This window comes from Propithecus coquereli, unplaced genomic scaffold, assembly GCF_000956105.1.
Source record: "Propithecus coquereli isolate 6110/MARCELLA unplaced genomic scaffold, Pcoq_1.0 Scaffold81, whole genome shotgun sequence".
In the NCBI taxonomy this organism is placed as follows: Eukaryota; Metazoa; Chordata; class Mammalia; order Primates; family Indriidae; genus Propithecus; species Propithecus coquereli.
Genome location: NW_012154285.1, coordinates 5,019,737 through 5,038,774, shown reverse-complemented (window position 1 = coordinate 5,038,774; position 19,038 = coordinate 5,019,737). Strand labels below are relative to the sequence as shown.

Here is a 19,038-nt window from a genome sequence, read left to right as displayed (position 1 = left end):
TTCAGATACTGTGGAGCACCGAGAGTTCAAAATTAGAGATCTTAAAACCTGAATTCAGATATGTTATAAAATTAATTTTTCTAAATGTCCAAGTTAAAACACAGTGAGACTTTTACTAGTTTACTAAGGTAGTTATTTTCTTTGTTTTTTGAATCACTGAATTAAACTTTCCTCCTAATGTGCAGATACCAGTTACTGAGAAGAAAAATAGATATATTTCTACACATGGATAAAATCAGATGTCAAATCCAAAAATAATACTATGAAGAAAGTTTTCAGAGTAAGAAAAGCCAATAAAGAATGGAATTATTGGGACTTTAAAAACAAATAAACACTTACAAAAAAGAAGAAAGGAAAAGAGTTTTTCAGCACCCAAACTATTTTTTTGGGGTAAGTCTACTCTATCATATCCAGGTAGAAATTCACAATATCAGAGAGATGATGAATGGAAGAGAACATTAACAGACTGAAGAAATCCTCTATGGCCGGGGAGAGTGGAGAGAGCTTTGCAACCTACACTTAGTTGTTTACACGCCAACACCATGATTTCTTTCAAAAACCTGGGCCAATGGACTGATCTTCATTTGCATGGCTATTCAATGTAACGATATAAGGAGTGGCCTTGTCATTCCTTTCAAACTCAGCAAATTCTGGGAAAGACTCACCGCCTCAGCAAAATCAGGATTAAATTTCAACAAGTTGTTCAATTCTTTCTGCAAGGCAGCTGGAGTGAGGGCTTTGGTCTCATCATTCTTTAACAAAGCAGCCTGAAATTTAAAAATGACAACTTAGCAGAAAAAAATGATCAATAAGCATAAGGAAATATGTACTAACTAGCATCACCTGATTACTTTTCTTTTCTTTCTTTCTTTTTTTTTTTTTTTGAGACAAAGTCTCACACTGTTGCCTGGGCTAGAGTGCCGTGGCGTCAGCCTAGCTCACAGCAACCTCAAACTCCTGAGCTCAAGCGATCCTCCTGCCTCAGCCTCCTGAGTAGCTGGGACTACAGGTATGCGCCACCATGCCCGACTAATTTTTTTTTTATATATATATATTTTTAGTTGTCCAGCTAATTTCTTTCTATTTTTAGTAGAGATAGGGTCTCGCTCTTGCTCAGGCTGGTCTCTAACTCCTGAGCACAAAAGATCCTCCCGCCTCAGCCTCCCAGAGTGCTAGGATTACAGGCATGAGCCACCACGCCCGGCCTAAATACAGAATTAACGTACCTGTTGAGAAAGAAAAAATTCTGCTTGTTTCTGGGACAGAGGCCCACTGCAAGACACTTCCTCTTCTCTGGAAAAAATAAAAACAAAAATAGTGAAGAATTACATAAGAGTGAAAATAATATTTAAAAAATCAAATCCATTCTTGTATCAGAAAAGTTCAAAAACTTTAAGTTAACTCTCTCAGAAATACTAATAGAAAGGACATACTTAAAAAGTGATGTTGAACCCAATGCAGAGAGCCCAGAAATAAACCCTCCTATATATGTGATCAAATGATTTTTCACAAGGCTGTTAACACCATTCAATAGGGAAAAGACAGTATTTTCAATACACAGTGCTGGGAGAACTAGAAATCCACAAGCAAAAGAATGAAACTGGACCCTTACCTAATACCATGTATAAAAACTAACTCAAAAGAGATCAAAAACCTATATGTAAGACCTGAAACTATAAAACTCTTAGAAGAAAACATAGGGTAAAAGCTTCACAACATAGGATTTGGCATGACAAAGGCAAAGGCAACGACAAAAAAATATAGACAAACTGGACTTCATAAAAATTAAAAGTTTTGTGCAACAAAAGACAAGGCCAGGTGAGGTGGCTCACACTTTTAATCATAGCACTTTGGGAGACCAACGCAGGTAAGATCGCTTGACCCCAGGAGTCTTGAGACCAGCCTAGGCAATACAGCAAGACCCTATTTCTACAAAAATTTTTTAAAAATTAGCCAGGCATGGTGGCACATGCCCGTAGTCCCAGCTACGTGGGAGACTAAGACAGGAGGATAGCTTGAGCCCAGGAATTTGAGGTTGCAATGAGTTATGATGACACCACTGCACCTCAGCCTAGATGACAAAGCAAGACTCTGTTTCTTAAAAAACAAAAAAAAAGACAATATAAACAGAGTAAAAAAGCAACTCATGGAATGGGAGAAAATATATTTGCAAATCATGTATCTGATAAGGGATTCATATCCAGAATATTACAGAAAACTCCTAAAACTCAGTAACAAAGAGTCAATGACTCAATTTACAAATGGGCAAAAGACTTGAACAGATACTTCTCAAAAGATGATATACTAAGGGCCACTATGCACATGAAAAGATGCTCAACATCACTAATCCTTAGAGAAATGCAAATCAAAACTACAATGAGATACCACCTCACCCTCATTAGGATGGCTACTACCAAAACAACAGAAAATACTGTGCTGGCAAGGATATGGAGAAATTGGGATTCTTGTGCATGTTGGTGGGCATGTAAGATAATAGAGTCATTGTGGAAAACAGTATGGTGATACCTCAAAAAATTAAAAATAGAATCACTATATGATCCAACAATTCTACTTCTGGGTATACAAACAAAAGAACTGAAAGCAGGGTCTTAAAGTGATATTTGTATGCCCATATTCGTAGCAGCATTATTCACAATAGCTAAAACATAAAACCAATCCAAGTGTTCACTAATGAATGGACAAGAAAATGTGATATATACATACAATAGAATATTATTCAGCCTTAGAAAGGAAGGAAACTCTGACATATACTACAACATGATGAATCTTGAGGACCTTGTGCTAAATGAAATAAGCCAATCACAAAAAGACAAATACTGTATGACTCCATACATATGAGGTACTTAAAAGAATCAAAATGGTAGAATGGTGGTTGCCAGGAGCTGGGGGGAATGGGGAATAGGGAGTTATTGTTTAATGGTGTAGGTTTTACAAGATGAAGAGTTACGGAGATGGATGATGATAGTTGTACAACTACGTGAAGGTACTTACTGCCATTGCATTGTACACTTAAAATAGTTAAGATGGTAAGTTTCATGTTATGTGTATTTTACCACAACAAAAAATTTTGGAAAAAAATGTTGAATAACCTGCCTAAGTTCACACAATATAATTATATATAGACATAGACCTAAATTTTACACAACTCCCAAAGTGATCTTTCTAAAATACCAATCTATCATGCCAACCCTGATGTAAAGCCCTGCGGGGGGACCCCTCACCTTCCAGAATGAAGCTTAGCAGTGCAGATGCAAAGCGTCAGGAGTGGTCCTACCTCTTTCCTTTGCCTTCTCTTCCTCACCTATGATCCAGCCCTGATAAACTCCATACAGGTATCCTACCATGCCAAGATGCTCCTGCTGCTTCCTCAGCCTGCAGTGCCCATTTTCCCACCCACTGTTGGACTGTTGTATACCACCCAAAATTCAAGACTAACTCTGGTGTCACATGCTACAGGAATTTTTCCAACATCTCTCATTTGAGCTCCACGGTTTCCTAGAGATGCTTACCATAGCACGCTTGGTTGTTCTTACTTGCATTTGTATGCAAGTACCCAGTACCCCCTGCATTGTATGCTAATACCCAGTACCTGCCCTGGCACACACCTGGCACTAGAAATTTGGGAAATGAATGAATGAATGACAAGTTTCTTACTCTTTGCTACAGTTACAAGATGGTACTGTATTAGAGAGCAGGAAAAAGAGGCTTCCGTAAGAAATAACCATTTGTCTAGAAGTTTAGATTACACAGAACCAATAAATAAGAAACGCACTGATATAAACCTAGACTTGAAAAATCTACATTTGCACAAAAGTAGTTTCATATTGACAGCAAAGTATGAATAATAAATACCCTTTTGCCACATGACTCTGAAGAAATGGCTTCTCTACGTAGGTTAAATACATAAAAAATATCAGTATTTATTCAGAAATAATATTTTTATAAGCACTCTGTGCCTAATACAGCAGTTCCCAAACTGTTTCACATGAATAAGTGAACAAGTATTCTAAAGGGAAAAATGCTTCTGAAGTTAAATAATTTGGGGAAAGCTATATTCTCCATCTTGCCTGGTGATTCATGATGCACATTAGAAAAATCTAATAGAAAAAAACTTTGTTTACCTTTGTTTAATGTACCATTTACCAAACTCATTTTGACCAAAGAATCCTTTCCTCACATCTCTTAACAAGTAACAGTGTTCATAGAAAACACTTGGGCCGGGCGCGGTGGCTCACGCCTGTAATCCTAGCTCTCTGGGAGGCCAAGGCGGGCGGATCATTTGAGCTCAGGAGTTCAAAACCAGCCTGAGCAAGAGCGAGACCCCGTCTCTACTAAAAATAGAAAGAAATTAATTGGACAACTAAAAATATATAGAAAAAACTAGCCGGGCATGGTGGCACATGCCTGTAGTCCCAGCTATGCGGGAGGCTGAGGCAGGAGGATCACTTGAGGAGTTTGAGGTTGCTATGAGCTAGGATGACGCCACGGCACTCTAGTCCGGGCAACACAGTGAGACTCTGTCTCCAAAAAAAAAAAAAAAAAAAAGAAAGAAAACACTTGGGTTTCCTTTCTGGTAAATGTTACCAAATAATCCCCAAGGCAGCATATCAGACTCTGCAACTAACAGAGCACAGACAAAAACTAGCCCAGCCCAGGCCCAGCAAAGATCAGTAATGCAGCAAGGACCTAGAGGGAAATGGAAAACAAATTCACAGGCCAAGTGGCCAAATGGAAAAGAGTTAAGTGCCTAGGGCAATAAAAAGCTCTTTTTTCTTAAAATGTCCCTTCAACAAAGTCAGTCCAAGGTTTGAAATAAATATGGCTGTAAACAAAAAGACAAGGGACAGATGAGAATTTGAATGAAACTGGAAACACCACTACTGGCCCCATTCTCTTCTTAAAGCCCATCATGATACTGTTTTCAAATGTTTTGTTTACTGAAACCACTTCTAAAAAAGGACTGCAGATAGCTTATAATAAAGGACATAGGAGCAATAATGTCCATAAAATAGAAAGAAAAAATCAGAATCACACAAAATAAAATTGCTACCAGTGAAGAGAAATATAGTTACTATCAATTAAGATTGAATCTGGCTCTGGCTTCAATGGTGGCAACCGTGGCCAGCATGAACAAGCTTCGGAAGAGCAAGGAAAAATATCATGGCCTGAATCATCCTTTACTGACTGCTCTTTTGCATCCTCAGGGCTTCACAAATACATGCAGGAGAAAGTAACTCTTAAAAAGCCACAAAAGGGCCAGAAGTGGTGGTGCACACCTGTAGTCCCAGCTACTCAGGAGACTGAGGCAGGAGGATTGCTTAAGCCCAGGAGTTCCAGGCTGCAGTGAGCTATGATCGCACTTCAGTCTAGGCACAGAGTGAGACCCCATCTCTTAAAAAAAAAAAAAAAAGTCACAGAAGGTATTCAATTTAGGAAGAGGGCTACTCATTTAGGAAAAGCATACCTTGTTTATGAATCCAATTAATAGCTTAGACAGAATTCTAGACTTACTAGTGCTAATAAATCAAGGAAACTTAACGTAGGTCCACAGATGGACTTTAAGGAATCCTTGAACCTTGTCAAGTGCATGCAAAAGTTTGCATGGATGACCATTTTTAATGTGAAGATCATACTTAGCATTAATCAGATTCTCCAAAAAAATCTGGAAACTCCCCAAAAGGGCTTAAATCTACCACAGTAACTGAAATTCTAAATATATTAATAATATAGGATTAATAAATCAAAGGTTTATTTCTGAGCACCTGCAATGCATGAAACACCAGTCCAGGTCCTGCGGGAAAACACAATGTCTCAATGAGCCCATGGTCCTGGTGAGGTTAAGTGCAGCCCATGTGAAAAGATGCCAGTAAATGATAAGCTCCAAGTATGAAGCAAAAGATGCAGAATAGGAAAACTTCTGCTTGTTTGAGGGATATAAATATGTAGACCTGCCTCGCTGGTATAAAGGGTTCACGTTGAGAAGATAAGGTCAGAAAGGTCAACTGTGGAAGGCCTCAAACACCATGCTGAGGAGAATCTGTGGAACCTGTGGAGATTCTGAGCAGGGCAGTGACAGGAAAAAGGCTGGGGAGGGGAAGGACAGGAGAGGCAACAGTTTCTAAACACCCAAGGAGGCCAGGAGGACCTGAACCCTTCCATGGCATACAACAGAGGGGTGATCGGCCCCTGCTGTTCTCCCTGACACTTCTGCTCAGCCACACCGTCCTCTGTTCTGCCTCTCCAGTATGTCAACTTGCCCACCTCAGGAGCTCTTTTCAGGGCTGGCTCCTTCAACACCTAGCTGCCAGTCTTAAAGAGGCCTTCCCTAATCGCTCCCCACCCCCACGTCACTCTATCCATGTCCCATGTCATTCCTTTGCTGTACTGAGATTACATGATTTACTAATTTAAATGTAGTTACCTCTCTCTATCTGTCCCTCCCCACATAACTCCATGAGGACAGGGATTTTCTCCTCTTTGTGGATAGCACAGTACCTGGCATAGTGTCTGACACACAGGAAGCACTCAATAAATACTTGGTGAATAAATCAACGAATTTGGGAGATTGATGTTAAACCACTGACATGTGAAGAAATACTGGAGGAGTTCCATCTTTGTTAGGCCCTTCTGGAAACCCAGAGAAGATGTAGTCTGAGTAACTAGCCTCTTGTACTAGCCTCTTCTCAAACTCACGTGGTACAATCCTACAGGCCTGCAGGCCCATTGCAGGACACAAATGCTGCCACTTGGCAATGACAAGCAAACAAAAGCTGAAGCTAAATTTCAGTTTGCACTTTCTTCTGTAATTGGATTTTTATTTTTATTTTTTTTTAAGACTAGTTAAGTGCAGTAGTGAGGAGGGGGAAAGTAGTAGAACAAGCAGTTCAATCTGTAACTGTGAACAATCAAGTGAGATAACTCACTACCTTCGGACCAGCCTATAATTGGATTTTTAGAAAACACTTGATAAACATTTATTGACTGAATATTTATTCCCTCCCTTCTAAATTAACAGTTGGGTTCCCATTTTCAAATAAGAATAATTTTATTGTAGGACAGATTTGCAAGCTATGTAACATTTCTTAATATGCGTATTTTCCCCTTTCTAACTTTAATAATATAAATTTCTGGGGCAAAAAAAATACTTTCTCTGAAGAAAAGAGAACTATAAACATCCCAATAACAAAAGAAAGAACGAGAAATAAAAAAAGAATGGAAGGGAGGAGGGCTTTTTAAAAATTTTGCAATAAAAGTGAAGAGTAAGCTTATCATAATGCAATAAAACATTAGAAAAGATCACAAAAAGAAAAAATTGAAATTTTCCTTTTTAAAAGAATCGAGAAATGTATGTAAATATATCCTATAAAATAAAAAAATCCTTTAAAAAATAATTTCTTTTTGGACAAAGAATTATAATAATTAGATTTACATTTAAATAATACAGTTCATTTTCTTTTCTTTTTTTTTTTTTTTGAGACAGAGTCTCACTCTTTTGCCTGGGCTAGAGTGAGTGCCATGGCGTCAGCCTAGCTCACAGCAACCTCACACTCCTGGGCTCAAGCGATCCTTCTGCCTCAGCCTCCCGAGTAGCTGGGACTGCAGGCATGCGCCACCATGCCCGGCTAATTTTTTTTTTTTTTTTTTTTGTTTGTCCATTTATTTTTTTTCTATTTTTAGTAGAGACGGGGTCTCACTCTTGCTCAGGCTGGTTTCGAACTCCTGAGCTCAAACAATCCGCCCGCCTCGGCCTCCCAGAGTGCTAGGATTACAGGCGTGAGCCACCGTGCCCGGCCGATACAGTTCATTTTCTTGATGAAATTCAGTTTACTAAAATGTACACTATCTTCTGAAACCATACCTTTACAGTAAATATACTGAATTGTGCAAATGACTTCTTAGAACAGGGTAAAAACTAAAAGACGTAGTTAGATTTAAACACGTTGATTTAGGAGAAAGACAAACCAAATAAGAAAAGTCTGAATTTTAACATTTGAAACCAAAATAAGAAAAGTCTGAATTTTAACATTTGAAACCAAAATAAGAAAAGTCTGAATTTTAACATTTCTGAAGAAGTGACATTTTGTTACTCTAAGCATATAAAGTAGCTAGAAAAAGGATTACACCGTAGCCTGAAAACATCCCTTAGGGCATTGGTCCCCAACCTTTTTGGCACCAGGAAACGGTTTCATGGAAAGAAGACAACTTTTCAACGGACCAGGGGTGGGGGGAATGATTCATGCATATTGCATTTATTTTGCAGTCAGACCTCTCTGCTAATGATAATGTGTATTTGCAGCCCCTCCCCAGTGCTAGCATCACCGCCTCAGCTCCACCTCAGATCATCAGGCATTAGATTCTCATAAGGAGTCACAACCTAGACCCCTCACATGCGCAGTTCACAGTAGGGTTCGTGCTTCTATGAGAATCTAATGCCACCCCTGATCTGACAGGAGGCGGAGCTTATGCAGTGATGCGAGCGCTGGGGAGCACCTGTAAATACAGATGAAGCTTTGCTCACTGGCCCACCTCCTGCTGTGCAGCCCAGTTCTTAACAGGCCACAGACCAGTATCGGTTCGAAGCCCACAGGTTGGGGACCACAGCATTCAGGGAATTAACTGAAAGGGAAAATAGAGAATAATAATAGCTAACATTTACTGAACATTTACTACACACTGGGCAGAGTTCTGAATACCTTACATGAATTTATCATTTAATTCTCACAACAAGCCTTTGAGGAGGTAAGTACGTCCCCATTTTGCAACTGAGGAACTAGAAGCACAGAAGGGTGAGGAACTTGCCCAAGGTCTCATAGGGCATAAGCAGAGGGGCCAATATTCAAACCCAGAGCCAGACTCTTAACCCTACACTGGACTGCCTTTCCACTAGATAAGAAGCATTTGTAAGTAACTATAAGGAAATGAGTTTTTGGAAGCACTTGATGGTACTATTATCTTTTTGCTCCCAACATGTACAGAACAAATCACATAACAGTACAAAGGCCACTCATAGGAAATGTGAGAAAAGTTCCCATCTACACACAATGTCACTCCCCACCACTCCCCACACACTGCGGTTAAGGGGTTACAGCAGCCCAGTCTGCAATGCAGCAAAATGATAAGATGCCCCAATACCTACTTAGGACAGCAGGGGCTTTTTTTTTTTTTTTTAAGAGACAGGGTCTTGCTCCGTCGCCCAGGCTGGAGTACAGTGGCACAATCATAGCTCACTGCAGCCTCGAACTTCCAGACTCAAGTGATCCTCCCACCTCAGTCTCCCAAGTAGCTGGGAGTATAGGAGTGTACCACCTCATCTGGCTAATTTGTTATTTTTTGTAGAAATGGGGTCTTGTACTGTTTCCCAGGCTGGTCTCAAACTCCCGGCCTCAAGTGATCCACCCACCTCAGCTTCTTGAGTAGCTGGGATTTTAGGCGTGAACCACTGTGCCCGATGGGGCTTACTTCTCTCAGAGCTCTGAACACACTGTATCTATTTGTCAGTCTTCCTCACCAGGCTGCAGGCTCCTTAAGAGCAGGGGATATGAAATATATATATCTTTTCCCCTGCAAGTACAAGTAGTTTACTTGGGAAGCGATCCCCAGGTAACAGTGGTTGGGAAGTGGGGAAGTGAGACAACGAAAGGAAGATCAGTCAATAAAAAGCGTTACTGGGCCAGTTCCCACACTGGGTGACAGACTTTATATTCTGATTCTCTGCATGCATCCACCCGACATGCATTTAAGGAACACATACTATGAGTCCTGACTACACTAAGCACCGGGGAAATGTGGTGAAACAAGACAGAGAAGGGTCTTAGTTCACAAGGGGTGAGAAGGGACAACAGATAAACAAGTAAACAAGTAAATTAAAAAGGTTACTTAGTGATGAGAAGTATGGAGGAAATAAACTGAAGGTATTTGGGCTGGGGGTCACCTCATGGTCAGGCTACCTTGTGGTCTGATGTCATCAGACATCTGAGCTGAGATCTGAATGGTAAAAGGGAACAAATGAGGTGAAAAGCCACCTGAAAAGAACATTCCAGCCATCCTGAGGCAGAAACTGGCTTGGAGTATTCAAGAAACTAAAAGAAAACCAGAGCAGTTAAACTGCTGAGAGTGAAGGGCAAAGTAAGAGAAAGAGCTCGGGAAGATGATGGGGCCAGGTCATGCAGGCACTGAGTAAGCTCAGATTTCTCTCTAAATCCTAAGGACAGTTTGGGGCAGAAGAGTGCTGTGATCTGATTTACATTCTTAAAGGTTCCACTGAATGCTGCCTAACGACCAGATCATAAGGAGACAAGAGTGGAGGCAAGGAGACCAGGAAGGCTAGTGCAGTTATCTGGTAGAGATTTGGTGCTTCGGCTCTGGGGGCAGCAGTAGAGATGAGAAAAGTAAACAAGTTCCGAACATATTGGGGAGGAAGGACTGACTGGATCTGCTGAGGGACTACGGTGAAGGACAGGAAGGAACCAAGGACACTCCTGGGTTTCAAGCTTAAACAACTAGGTGAACAATGGCACCACCTTCCCAGAGCCTTAGGAGACATTCAATAAATTTTCACTGAATTAATCAACTGTTAATTCACTCTAATGTAATGAATACTACTAGTCAGGGTCTCAGCAGGAAACAAATGGCACATTCAAATTGAGTAGTTTGAGAAGATCACTTACAAAGGATCACTTACAAAAGTAAGAGCAGGGGCTAGAGAAGCCATAAAGGACAATACAGTGCCCAGGGCTGGTAACACTGGGGCATCTTTACACCTCAGGCCAGGGAAGACTTGCTCCGAGTTACCGAGTTACCCCAAAGGAGTGTGGAAGGGGCCGCTTGACAGAAGCTGTGACCCTACAGCCAGCCCCCCATGGCCCTGAAGGAAGGAAGCCAATGAATCCACAGCCTCACCTCACTGTCCTTGGCCCTTTGGGTTTCCCACTAATGCCTCCCACTGGCCAATCACAAGGCAGAGGGCAAGGAGTCAACTTCTTGAATCTTGAGGGGCAAAAATGGCAGAGCCAGCCAACAAACCCTGAATGAATGAGGATTTACTACACATGAAATTATACTGTTTCACAGGAGAAGGATCCCTGCCGGAAAAATCCAAGTTACCTTACAGATACATCCAGTTCTTCTTTTTCCATTTTTCTTTCGCCCTCCTCTCTACTGGTCAGTTCCATATCAGCATCTTCTACTGTCTTTTTCTCACCGTTTTGGAAGTACCGTTGAAGGGCAGTGTACAGTTTAAACACTTGGCTGAAAGAAAGCTTACTGTAGGCCAAGATCATGTGACGCAGAAATAAACCTACAAAATAAGACCATAGACAAGGTGAAAGCATTAACGGAAATCCAGGCTACACCATGGTGATGACTATTTGTCACAATTCTTCCTTCAAAAGAATCAAAAAGAGGCACTCGCAGTTGCCACTCCCTCTTCCTGGAATGTTCTTCCTCTGTCCTTTACAAAGCTGCTTTCTTCTCTTATTCAGGGCTCAGTCCTCCCACCCCACCACCATCTCTATCCCTAAGGCCTCCATTTTACTTTCTTCTTAGCTGTCTTAATTATCTGAAATTATCTTACTTATTGGTTTGCTTTTACAGTCTGACTCCCCCTACCAAAAGGTAATCTCTGTAAGAGGAAATTCCATCTCTATCCTGTATAATCCAGAGCCCAGCACATAGGAGGAGACTAAGAAATAACCGATGCTGAATAACATAAAAATTACCATGCAAAAAAGCCAGATGGATAGAGCATGGATACAAAGCTAATAGAAAAGCATCAAAGAAATAATATGTACGCCCTCACCTTGTATATCATATCAATAATATGTTTTTACTTACCTCTCTTCATAAGTCTGGTTGGTGACCCTCACTTACAGTTGTACCATGCAGGCAAGTGATCCAGAGGACTGTGAGAAAGAGCTGGGAAACCCTAAAAACCCCAGGACCAGGCCTGGTCTCTGACTATTGTAGACAAAACAGAAGGTGCTTTTCCACAAATATGTAAATATAGATCAAAATGGCAAGGCAATAAATACACACTATAACACGTCCAACATCCCCACTACGTTTGTTCACAGATATAGCAGAGTAATGATAGATATAACTTAGAAAGCTGCTCCCTTCAACGAAAATACTCTCTGCTCTTCTCAGAAGAGTTTCATACCTACTACACTTGTTTTGTGAACCTCTGGTTCAGTTCCAGAAAAAGAATCTGAAAGGTCATCAAAAAATTGTTCCATATCCTTCAACTCGCCTTCAGCCATCAGTTTGATTCTGAATGAGAAAATTTGAGGTGTATATTTTAGGAAGGCCCTTCGAACATCTTCCCTCATTTCATATTCCTCAATTATATAAAATAAATCTATTAATATTTTAAAGGCAATTCAGGGATTTGTATAAAATGGTGGCTCATAAAACAAACTTCATAATCCAAAATGTTACTCCCATATTTCTGAAAATTATCATTGCTGTTTTCTTGATCATAAAATTTGCCAAAGTATCACATCAGCCAGTAAAAACGGAATACTCTGCAACAACTAAAAAGAATGACGTAGATCAACAGAATAACAAATTTTGTGAAAAAAAAACTAAAAAAAAGTATGTTTAATGTTATCCATTTTTTAAAAACATTAAGGTACTTAGGGAACAACTTAGAATAATAAAGATAGCTTTTATTAAAGAATTAATTACCACATGCCCTTTTTAAATTTTCATCTACCTTGACACCTTTTCATATATACAGAAGAAAATGAAGTTTACCTGATCTGTACTGAATTTGCCAGCTGTGGACAAGAGTCTTCAATTAACTTGTACAGTTTTGACAGTGTAATATCTGGGCCCTAAGTAAAGAAGAGATAGAGAGGTTACGGATAAATTTTAAAGAGCTGGAGATTGATAAGGAACTGCAAACATAAATTCACTCATCAACCAGATGCTGTAACAATCATTTCAAACATAAAATCCCAAATCAGGGTTTTTCTGTCTACCTAAAACACTAAAGTAATACCTAACATTTGCGTACTGTTTTTATTTAGTGAGTGATCTAAAATAGAAAAACACAGGATTTATAGTGTGAGGATCCACTGTTCCTTCTTAGCTTTGTAATCATGGCAAAAATTGTGACTACTTGAGTCCTAGTTTCCTTCATCTATAAAATGGAGATAATAATAAATATCTCCCTTGTTTTAGGCAAAGATTAGGTAAGATAATACAAAAAGTGCTTTTTTTTTTGTTTTTTTTGAGACAGAGTCTCACTTTGTTGCCCTGGCTAGAGTGAGTGCCGTGGCGTCAGCCTAGCTCACAGCAACCTCAAACTCCTGGGCTCAAGCAATCCTACTGCCTCAGCCTCCCGAGTAGCTGGGACTACAAGCATGCGCCACCATGCCCGGCTAATTTTTTCTATATATTTTTAGCTGTCCGATTAATTTCTTTCTATTTTTAGCAGAGACGGGGTCTCGCTCTTGCTCAGGCTGGTCTCGAACTCCTGAGCTCAAACAATCCGCCTGCCTCGGCCTCCCAGAGTGCTGGGATTACAGGCGTGAGCCACCATGCCCGGCCATGACTTTTTTTTAATAATGGAGGGAAATGCACTTATAATAATACTAATGTGGCTAGAACTGAGTGCTACAAGTTAAAGACAGTGCCCCTTTTATTTAACTGGGCAAGCCTCTTAACCACAGTGTCCTCTATTCCCTCCTCCTCCCATTCCCCTTTCTCACAAATACAAGTGATGAATTTTATAATTTTTTTTCTTTTTATCTAGTTTTTTCTTTACCATACTTCCCAGTTGGATCTGGATACTCTTAACAAGAGAAGACTTTTTTTTAATCCTTTATAAACTATATTGAGGGGCAGAAATGCAACTCTGGATACTAATTTCATTAGATTTTCCTCTTAAGATCATATAATTTGGGGGCCCAGGATCCCAGAGCTCTGTTTCTGCTGCCAGTTCCTCAATAGACAACTGCTCAACCTCCAAGGCCCAGTTTAACACCCCACTTTCTCTAAGAAGTCCTCTCCATTCACATGAGTACACTCATTCACCTCTAGGAAGGCATATCACATTTCATTCATTTCACAAATAACTACTCAGGCACTGTGCTAGGCTTTGGGGATACAAGGGTGAACAAAAACGGGACAAAGTACCGACCTCATGGAGGTCACAGTCTGGTGCGGGGGAGACAGATATCAATCACATAATCGCACAAATAAATGGAAAAACCATGACTGATAGGGGAAGATATATGCCCTATAAGAACACATTAAAATGAAAATATTATTACAACTAACATTGATTGAGCATTTACTATGTGCTAATAACATAGTTTCCATTATTGTTCCCATTTTACATAGAGAAAGGTGAGACCCAAATAGATTAAGGAACTTGCCTGAATGGCAGCTAGTACAAAGGTGCTACCACCTGAGTCTGAAAAATGAAACAAAACACCAAGTGCTTAGCTCACAGTAAGAATTCAGTCAATGCTCCTTGTTAGTTTTATGTCATTTTTACTATTTACTACGATCCTCTAGGGTAGGGAACCTTATGATTCAACTCTGAGTATCCAACGTTCATGACTATGTGTAGCCCCTTTTACAGAAGACGGAGGATCTGAGACTACAACTGTCTCCCAGTCACTCAGCTAATAAACACTGGCGCCAAACGTGAACCTGCAAAAAAAATGCATGTAAAGCGCCTGGTCTACCATAAACGCTTAATAAGTGAAAGCGGGCGGTATTAGCTATCTTTATTTTTTCACGTTCCTCCAGGTCAGGGAGAGTATCTGATGACCCCCATCCCCCAAGGCCCTGAGCAGTGTCCAGCACAGAGCAGGTGCCCAGTAAGTTTGCTGAATGAGAGGGAGTCAACTGGCGCCTCTTACCTGCAGCAGCGGCAGGAGCAGCAGGTTGAGCCTCCGCCGCTCCATGAGGCTGATGGCACCCTCGCCCGTGCGGCCCATCTCGTTCAGCAGCACCAGCACCGCGATTTTATACGGCGTCACCCAATCCTTGATGCCGAACACATTGGCGTGCACCACCCCGTTGGTCATCATTGGATTGAAGTAGAGGCTCTCGTGGACGCTGGCCATAACGTCCCGAGACTAAGTCCCGGAACCCCGCCGCGCGCCGCGCCCCACTTTTACCTCAGGGCACGACACAACCGCATTGAAGTCTTCGCCCGCCACGGCCATATCCCAGGAAACTGGCATCCTCGCGCTCGCTGCACGCCATCGGCCAATCAGAGCAGCCCGTCAGAGCACACGAAAGAGCTACAGCCAATCAGAATGCTCAGGAGTGCGGTGCGAGGTGGGGCAAAGGCGGTGCAACAAAAAACATTCCCTACGGAAACTCTTGCGAAGGAGAGCAGGTTCCCAGAGGACCTGGAGGATGAAAGGGAGAGTGGATGATGCTTGGGGTCTGTGGCTGAAGGGACTGAGGGACTGCTCATTTGTTCATTTGAATTTTTTTTTTTTTAGAGACGGAGTCTCGTAATGTTGCCCAGGCTGGAGTGCAGTGGCTGTTCACAGGCATGAGGCCTCGCGAACTCCTGTGCTCAGGCGATCCCCCTCTCTTAGCCGTCCAGTAGCTGGGACCGCGTCTGGCTTGTTCATTTAATTTAAAAACAATTCATCTGGAGGCTTTTTGGAAAAAAGAAAGAAAAAAAAATTGAAATATAATTTTAAAATGGTTGCGTTTAAAAGAAAATTAAATTTGCACCTTTAAATTATGTATTCATTATGTTAGTTTTTAAACTCAAATGTTTGTCTTTTTTTTTTAAGAAGCTGGTCTCGCTGTCCCCCAGGCTGAAGTGCAGTGGTGTGATCATAGCTTGAACTGCAGCAGCGAACTGCTGGCCAAAAGGGATCCTCCTGCTTCAGCCTCCCCAGTTGTGGGGATTACAGATCTGAGCTACAGCGCTCAGTTGTTTGTCTGTTTTAAGATAGAAATATAAGTCCAGGCGTTGTGGCTCACGCCTGTAAGCTGAGGTGAGAGGATCACTTGAGGTCAGGAGTTCCAGACCAGCCTGAGTATGATCGCTTGAGGTCAGGACTTGGAGGCCAGCCTGACTATGAACGAGACCCCCATCTCTACAAAAAATACAAAAATTAGCCAGCCGTGGTGGCACGTGCCTATAGTCCTAGCTACTCAGGAGGCTGAGGCAAAGAGGATCCCTTGAGCCAGTTTGACGTTGCAGTGAGCTATAATGACACCACTGCACTCTGGCCTGGGCAACAGAGCAAGACTCTATCTCAAAAAAGATAAAAATAAATGATAATAAGATTTTTTAAAAGAAGGCAAACAATATGACCTTCCTGTGGTGAGTCTGTTTCCTATCTAATAAACTACAAAATCTGTAGTCTGGAATTCAAAGCCTTCCAAAATTTATCCCCAGCCAATATTTTCAATCTGATTTTTCACAATTCACCTTCCATTCATCTGTACCTCTCCCAAGACACTTAGCTTTCTATAAACTGAATTCTTGTTGTTAATGATTTGGCATCCCTACTAGTCTTTATGTCCTTTGAAAGAAAAACTATATGCTATTCAACTTTGGCTACACACACATACACCCTAGTGCCTTGTTTTTGTGTCTCAATTACTATATGTTTAATGAAAAAATGAATGAATATGTAGTATTAATTTACAAAAACCGAAAAGGAGGCCAGGTGTGGTGGCTCATGCCTATAATCCTAGCACTCTGGGAGGCTGAGGCAGGAGGATTGCTTGAGCTCAGGAGCTCAAGACCAACCTGAGCAAGAGCGAGACCCCATCTCTATTAAAAATAGAAAAATTAGCCGGGCATGGTGGCATATGCCTGCAGTCCCAGCTACTCAGGAGTTGTATTCAAACCAACTTCCATATCTTCAGAATTCTGTACATTTTAGTTACCATACACAATAATTATGCAACTGTCTTTTATTTGTAAAAGGAAAGGCTGGATTTTTGCTGGAAATTTAATACTCACTTAAATAACCTCTTTCTTTGCCTCAGTTTATTTTTATACCACCCCCTCTCTTTTTATGAAAAAGCATACTTACAATCTCACAGCTCTCTCGGGGTCTTCTTTTTTGGGGGCCTGGGGGGTGATGGCGTCTAGCTATGTTGCACAGACTGGTCTCAAAATTTTTGTATAAACATACGTTTTCAATTCTTTTGGTTACATATGTAGGAGTGGACTTTCTGGGTCATATGGTAATGTTCAACTTTTTAAGGATCTGCCAGACTGTTTTCCAAATCAGTGTACCATTCCATCTTCCCACCAGCAATGACTCTACATTTTCATGAGGATCAGAAACCCAGCTTGCTACTTAATCATAAATCATGTTCAGCAATGTCATGATTGTGAAAGAACTGAATCATTAGCAAAGATTTTAAAGTTATTCTGAGTAAGGGATGATTACATTCATAATTTTATGTACCTCAACACCATACATCCCAAGTAGAATTGTGCCAAGTAGAGCCAATTTTCCCCATTGCTCATCAGACAGTAGGTCACCGGCAGCTAAGTGCTGACACATCATCTACAGCTCCCACCACAGACGGGAAAGCCATCAGTGTCACAGAACTTGTGCTTTACCTGCTGATGATTAGATCTAAAACTGCTGAAAATGACAAACCCAAACTGGAGTTGTTGTACAATTCTAAGACATCATGTTGGAGGGAATAGATAACTGCTCTGATTCCTCTGAACAAGAGAAATGTGATGTGTGAACCAGTTCTCCTGTGTGCATGCATAAATACTGTCTTGATAATCCAAGAAAATCCAAGTGATAGGGAAAAAAATATCTCCCACTGAATTAAATGAGCCATGACTTTGAGAGAGTCATGCAGCGTCTCAGGGCTCAATCAATACAGAAAGTTCTGGGTAATTAACAGAGCTGCTGGGGAAACTTGATCACCAGCCTGACAAGCATCACTAAGTATTTTCAGACCCAAGGTAATATTTCAGCTTCTCCAAGCTCACGAACTGAATTGACCCCACTCCCTGGGGAAAAGAACTCTCGCAGTTGTCTCTCAACCTCCTATTTCATCCAAAGTGGACATCACCATCTGCAGCTGAAAGGATCAATGGACAAGTTAATTGATTGGGGTTGAGTTTACATTTGTATTGTCAACTCTCATCATGTGCTTGGTTAAACTCTCTTCCCATATCTCTTAGTGTTAATCAGCAAAAGATACATTACGTAATTTTCACAAATACGTGAGTTCATTTTACACTCACTTTTTCATTTCCTTGCAGACACCCTGACTTACACTCAATATTTAACTTACTGGCAGTTTACCGTAGAAGTGGCTACTTTCAGTAATAGAAGCAGAAACTACATTTGCTCACTGCTTTTCCTTCTTTGCAGAATGTTAATTCCTTGGCTTGTAAAAACTACATACATTTCAATTTGAAAAAGTTCCTGGTCTACAGCCATACCACGCTGAATGCACCTAATTTCATCTGATCTCGAAAGAGTTTCTAGACCTGAAATGTTTGATGAATACTTAGCGCCTAATAGTGGCAATGTATCAGTTCTCTGCTGCCACAGTAATGCTGTGTAACAACCATAAAACCTCAGCGGTATAACAATAAGCATAATTGTTCACACGTCTGTGGTTGGCTGGGGAGTCCTGCTGATCTTGTAGAGGGCTCAGTCACCGATCTGAGGGCTAGGCAACTGGCTGATCTAGAATGGATGTGACTAGGGTGGCTGTCTCTGTGTCTCTTCTCCTCTAGCAGGCTACCCTAGAGAATGTTCTCGTGCTAGAGGTGGAAGTACAAGAGAGCAACTGGAAACACCTAGGTCTCTTGAGTCCTGAGCTCAGTGGTGGCACATATCCATACTTCTGCCACATTATATTAGCTAAAACATAAGTCCAGCCCAGATGCAGATGTCAGAAAATACACTCTACCTCTTTAGCTAGAAGAACTGCAAAAACCCTGGACACAGGGAGAGGCGAAGAATTGCTGAAAGTGCATCCTATTCTAAGCAGTCACTTCTCATTCCCTTTGCAGCCCATTCTTTTTTTTTTTTTTTT

At 41.0% G+C, this 19,038-nt stretch overlaps 1 protein-coding gene across 2 annotated transcripts in view; it reads right to left on the bottom strand.

The window, feature by feature from the left end:
- ANAPC5 (anaphase promoting complex subunit 5) overlaps window positions 1-15,223 on the bottom strand; it is a 28,698-nt gene extending 13,475 nt beyond the window's left edge. Inside the window, exons 1-6 of one of the 2 annotated variants that reach the window (XM_012663457.1) lie at window positions 14,895-15,223; window positions 12,775-12,854; window positions 12,179-12,288; window positions 11,125-11,317; window positions 1,227-1,293; window positions 666-767 (exon numbers count right to left, since the gene is read on the bottom strand). In XM_012663457.1, coding sequence (XP_012518911.1) covers window positions 666-767; window positions 1,227-1,293; window positions 11,125-11,317; window positions 12,179-12,288; window positions 12,775-12,854; window positions 14,895-15,101 — 759 coding nt within the window. In that variant the 5' untranslated portion in view covers window positions 15,102-15,223. The remainder of the gene's footprint in view (window positions 1-665; window positions 768-1,226; window positions 1,294-11,124; window positions 11,318-12,178; window positions 12,289-12,774; window positions 12,855-14,894) is intronic. The other variant, XM_012663458.1, reaches the window with a different exon arrangement.
- Between the last annotated feature and the right edge of the window lie 3,815 nt (window positions 15,224-19,038).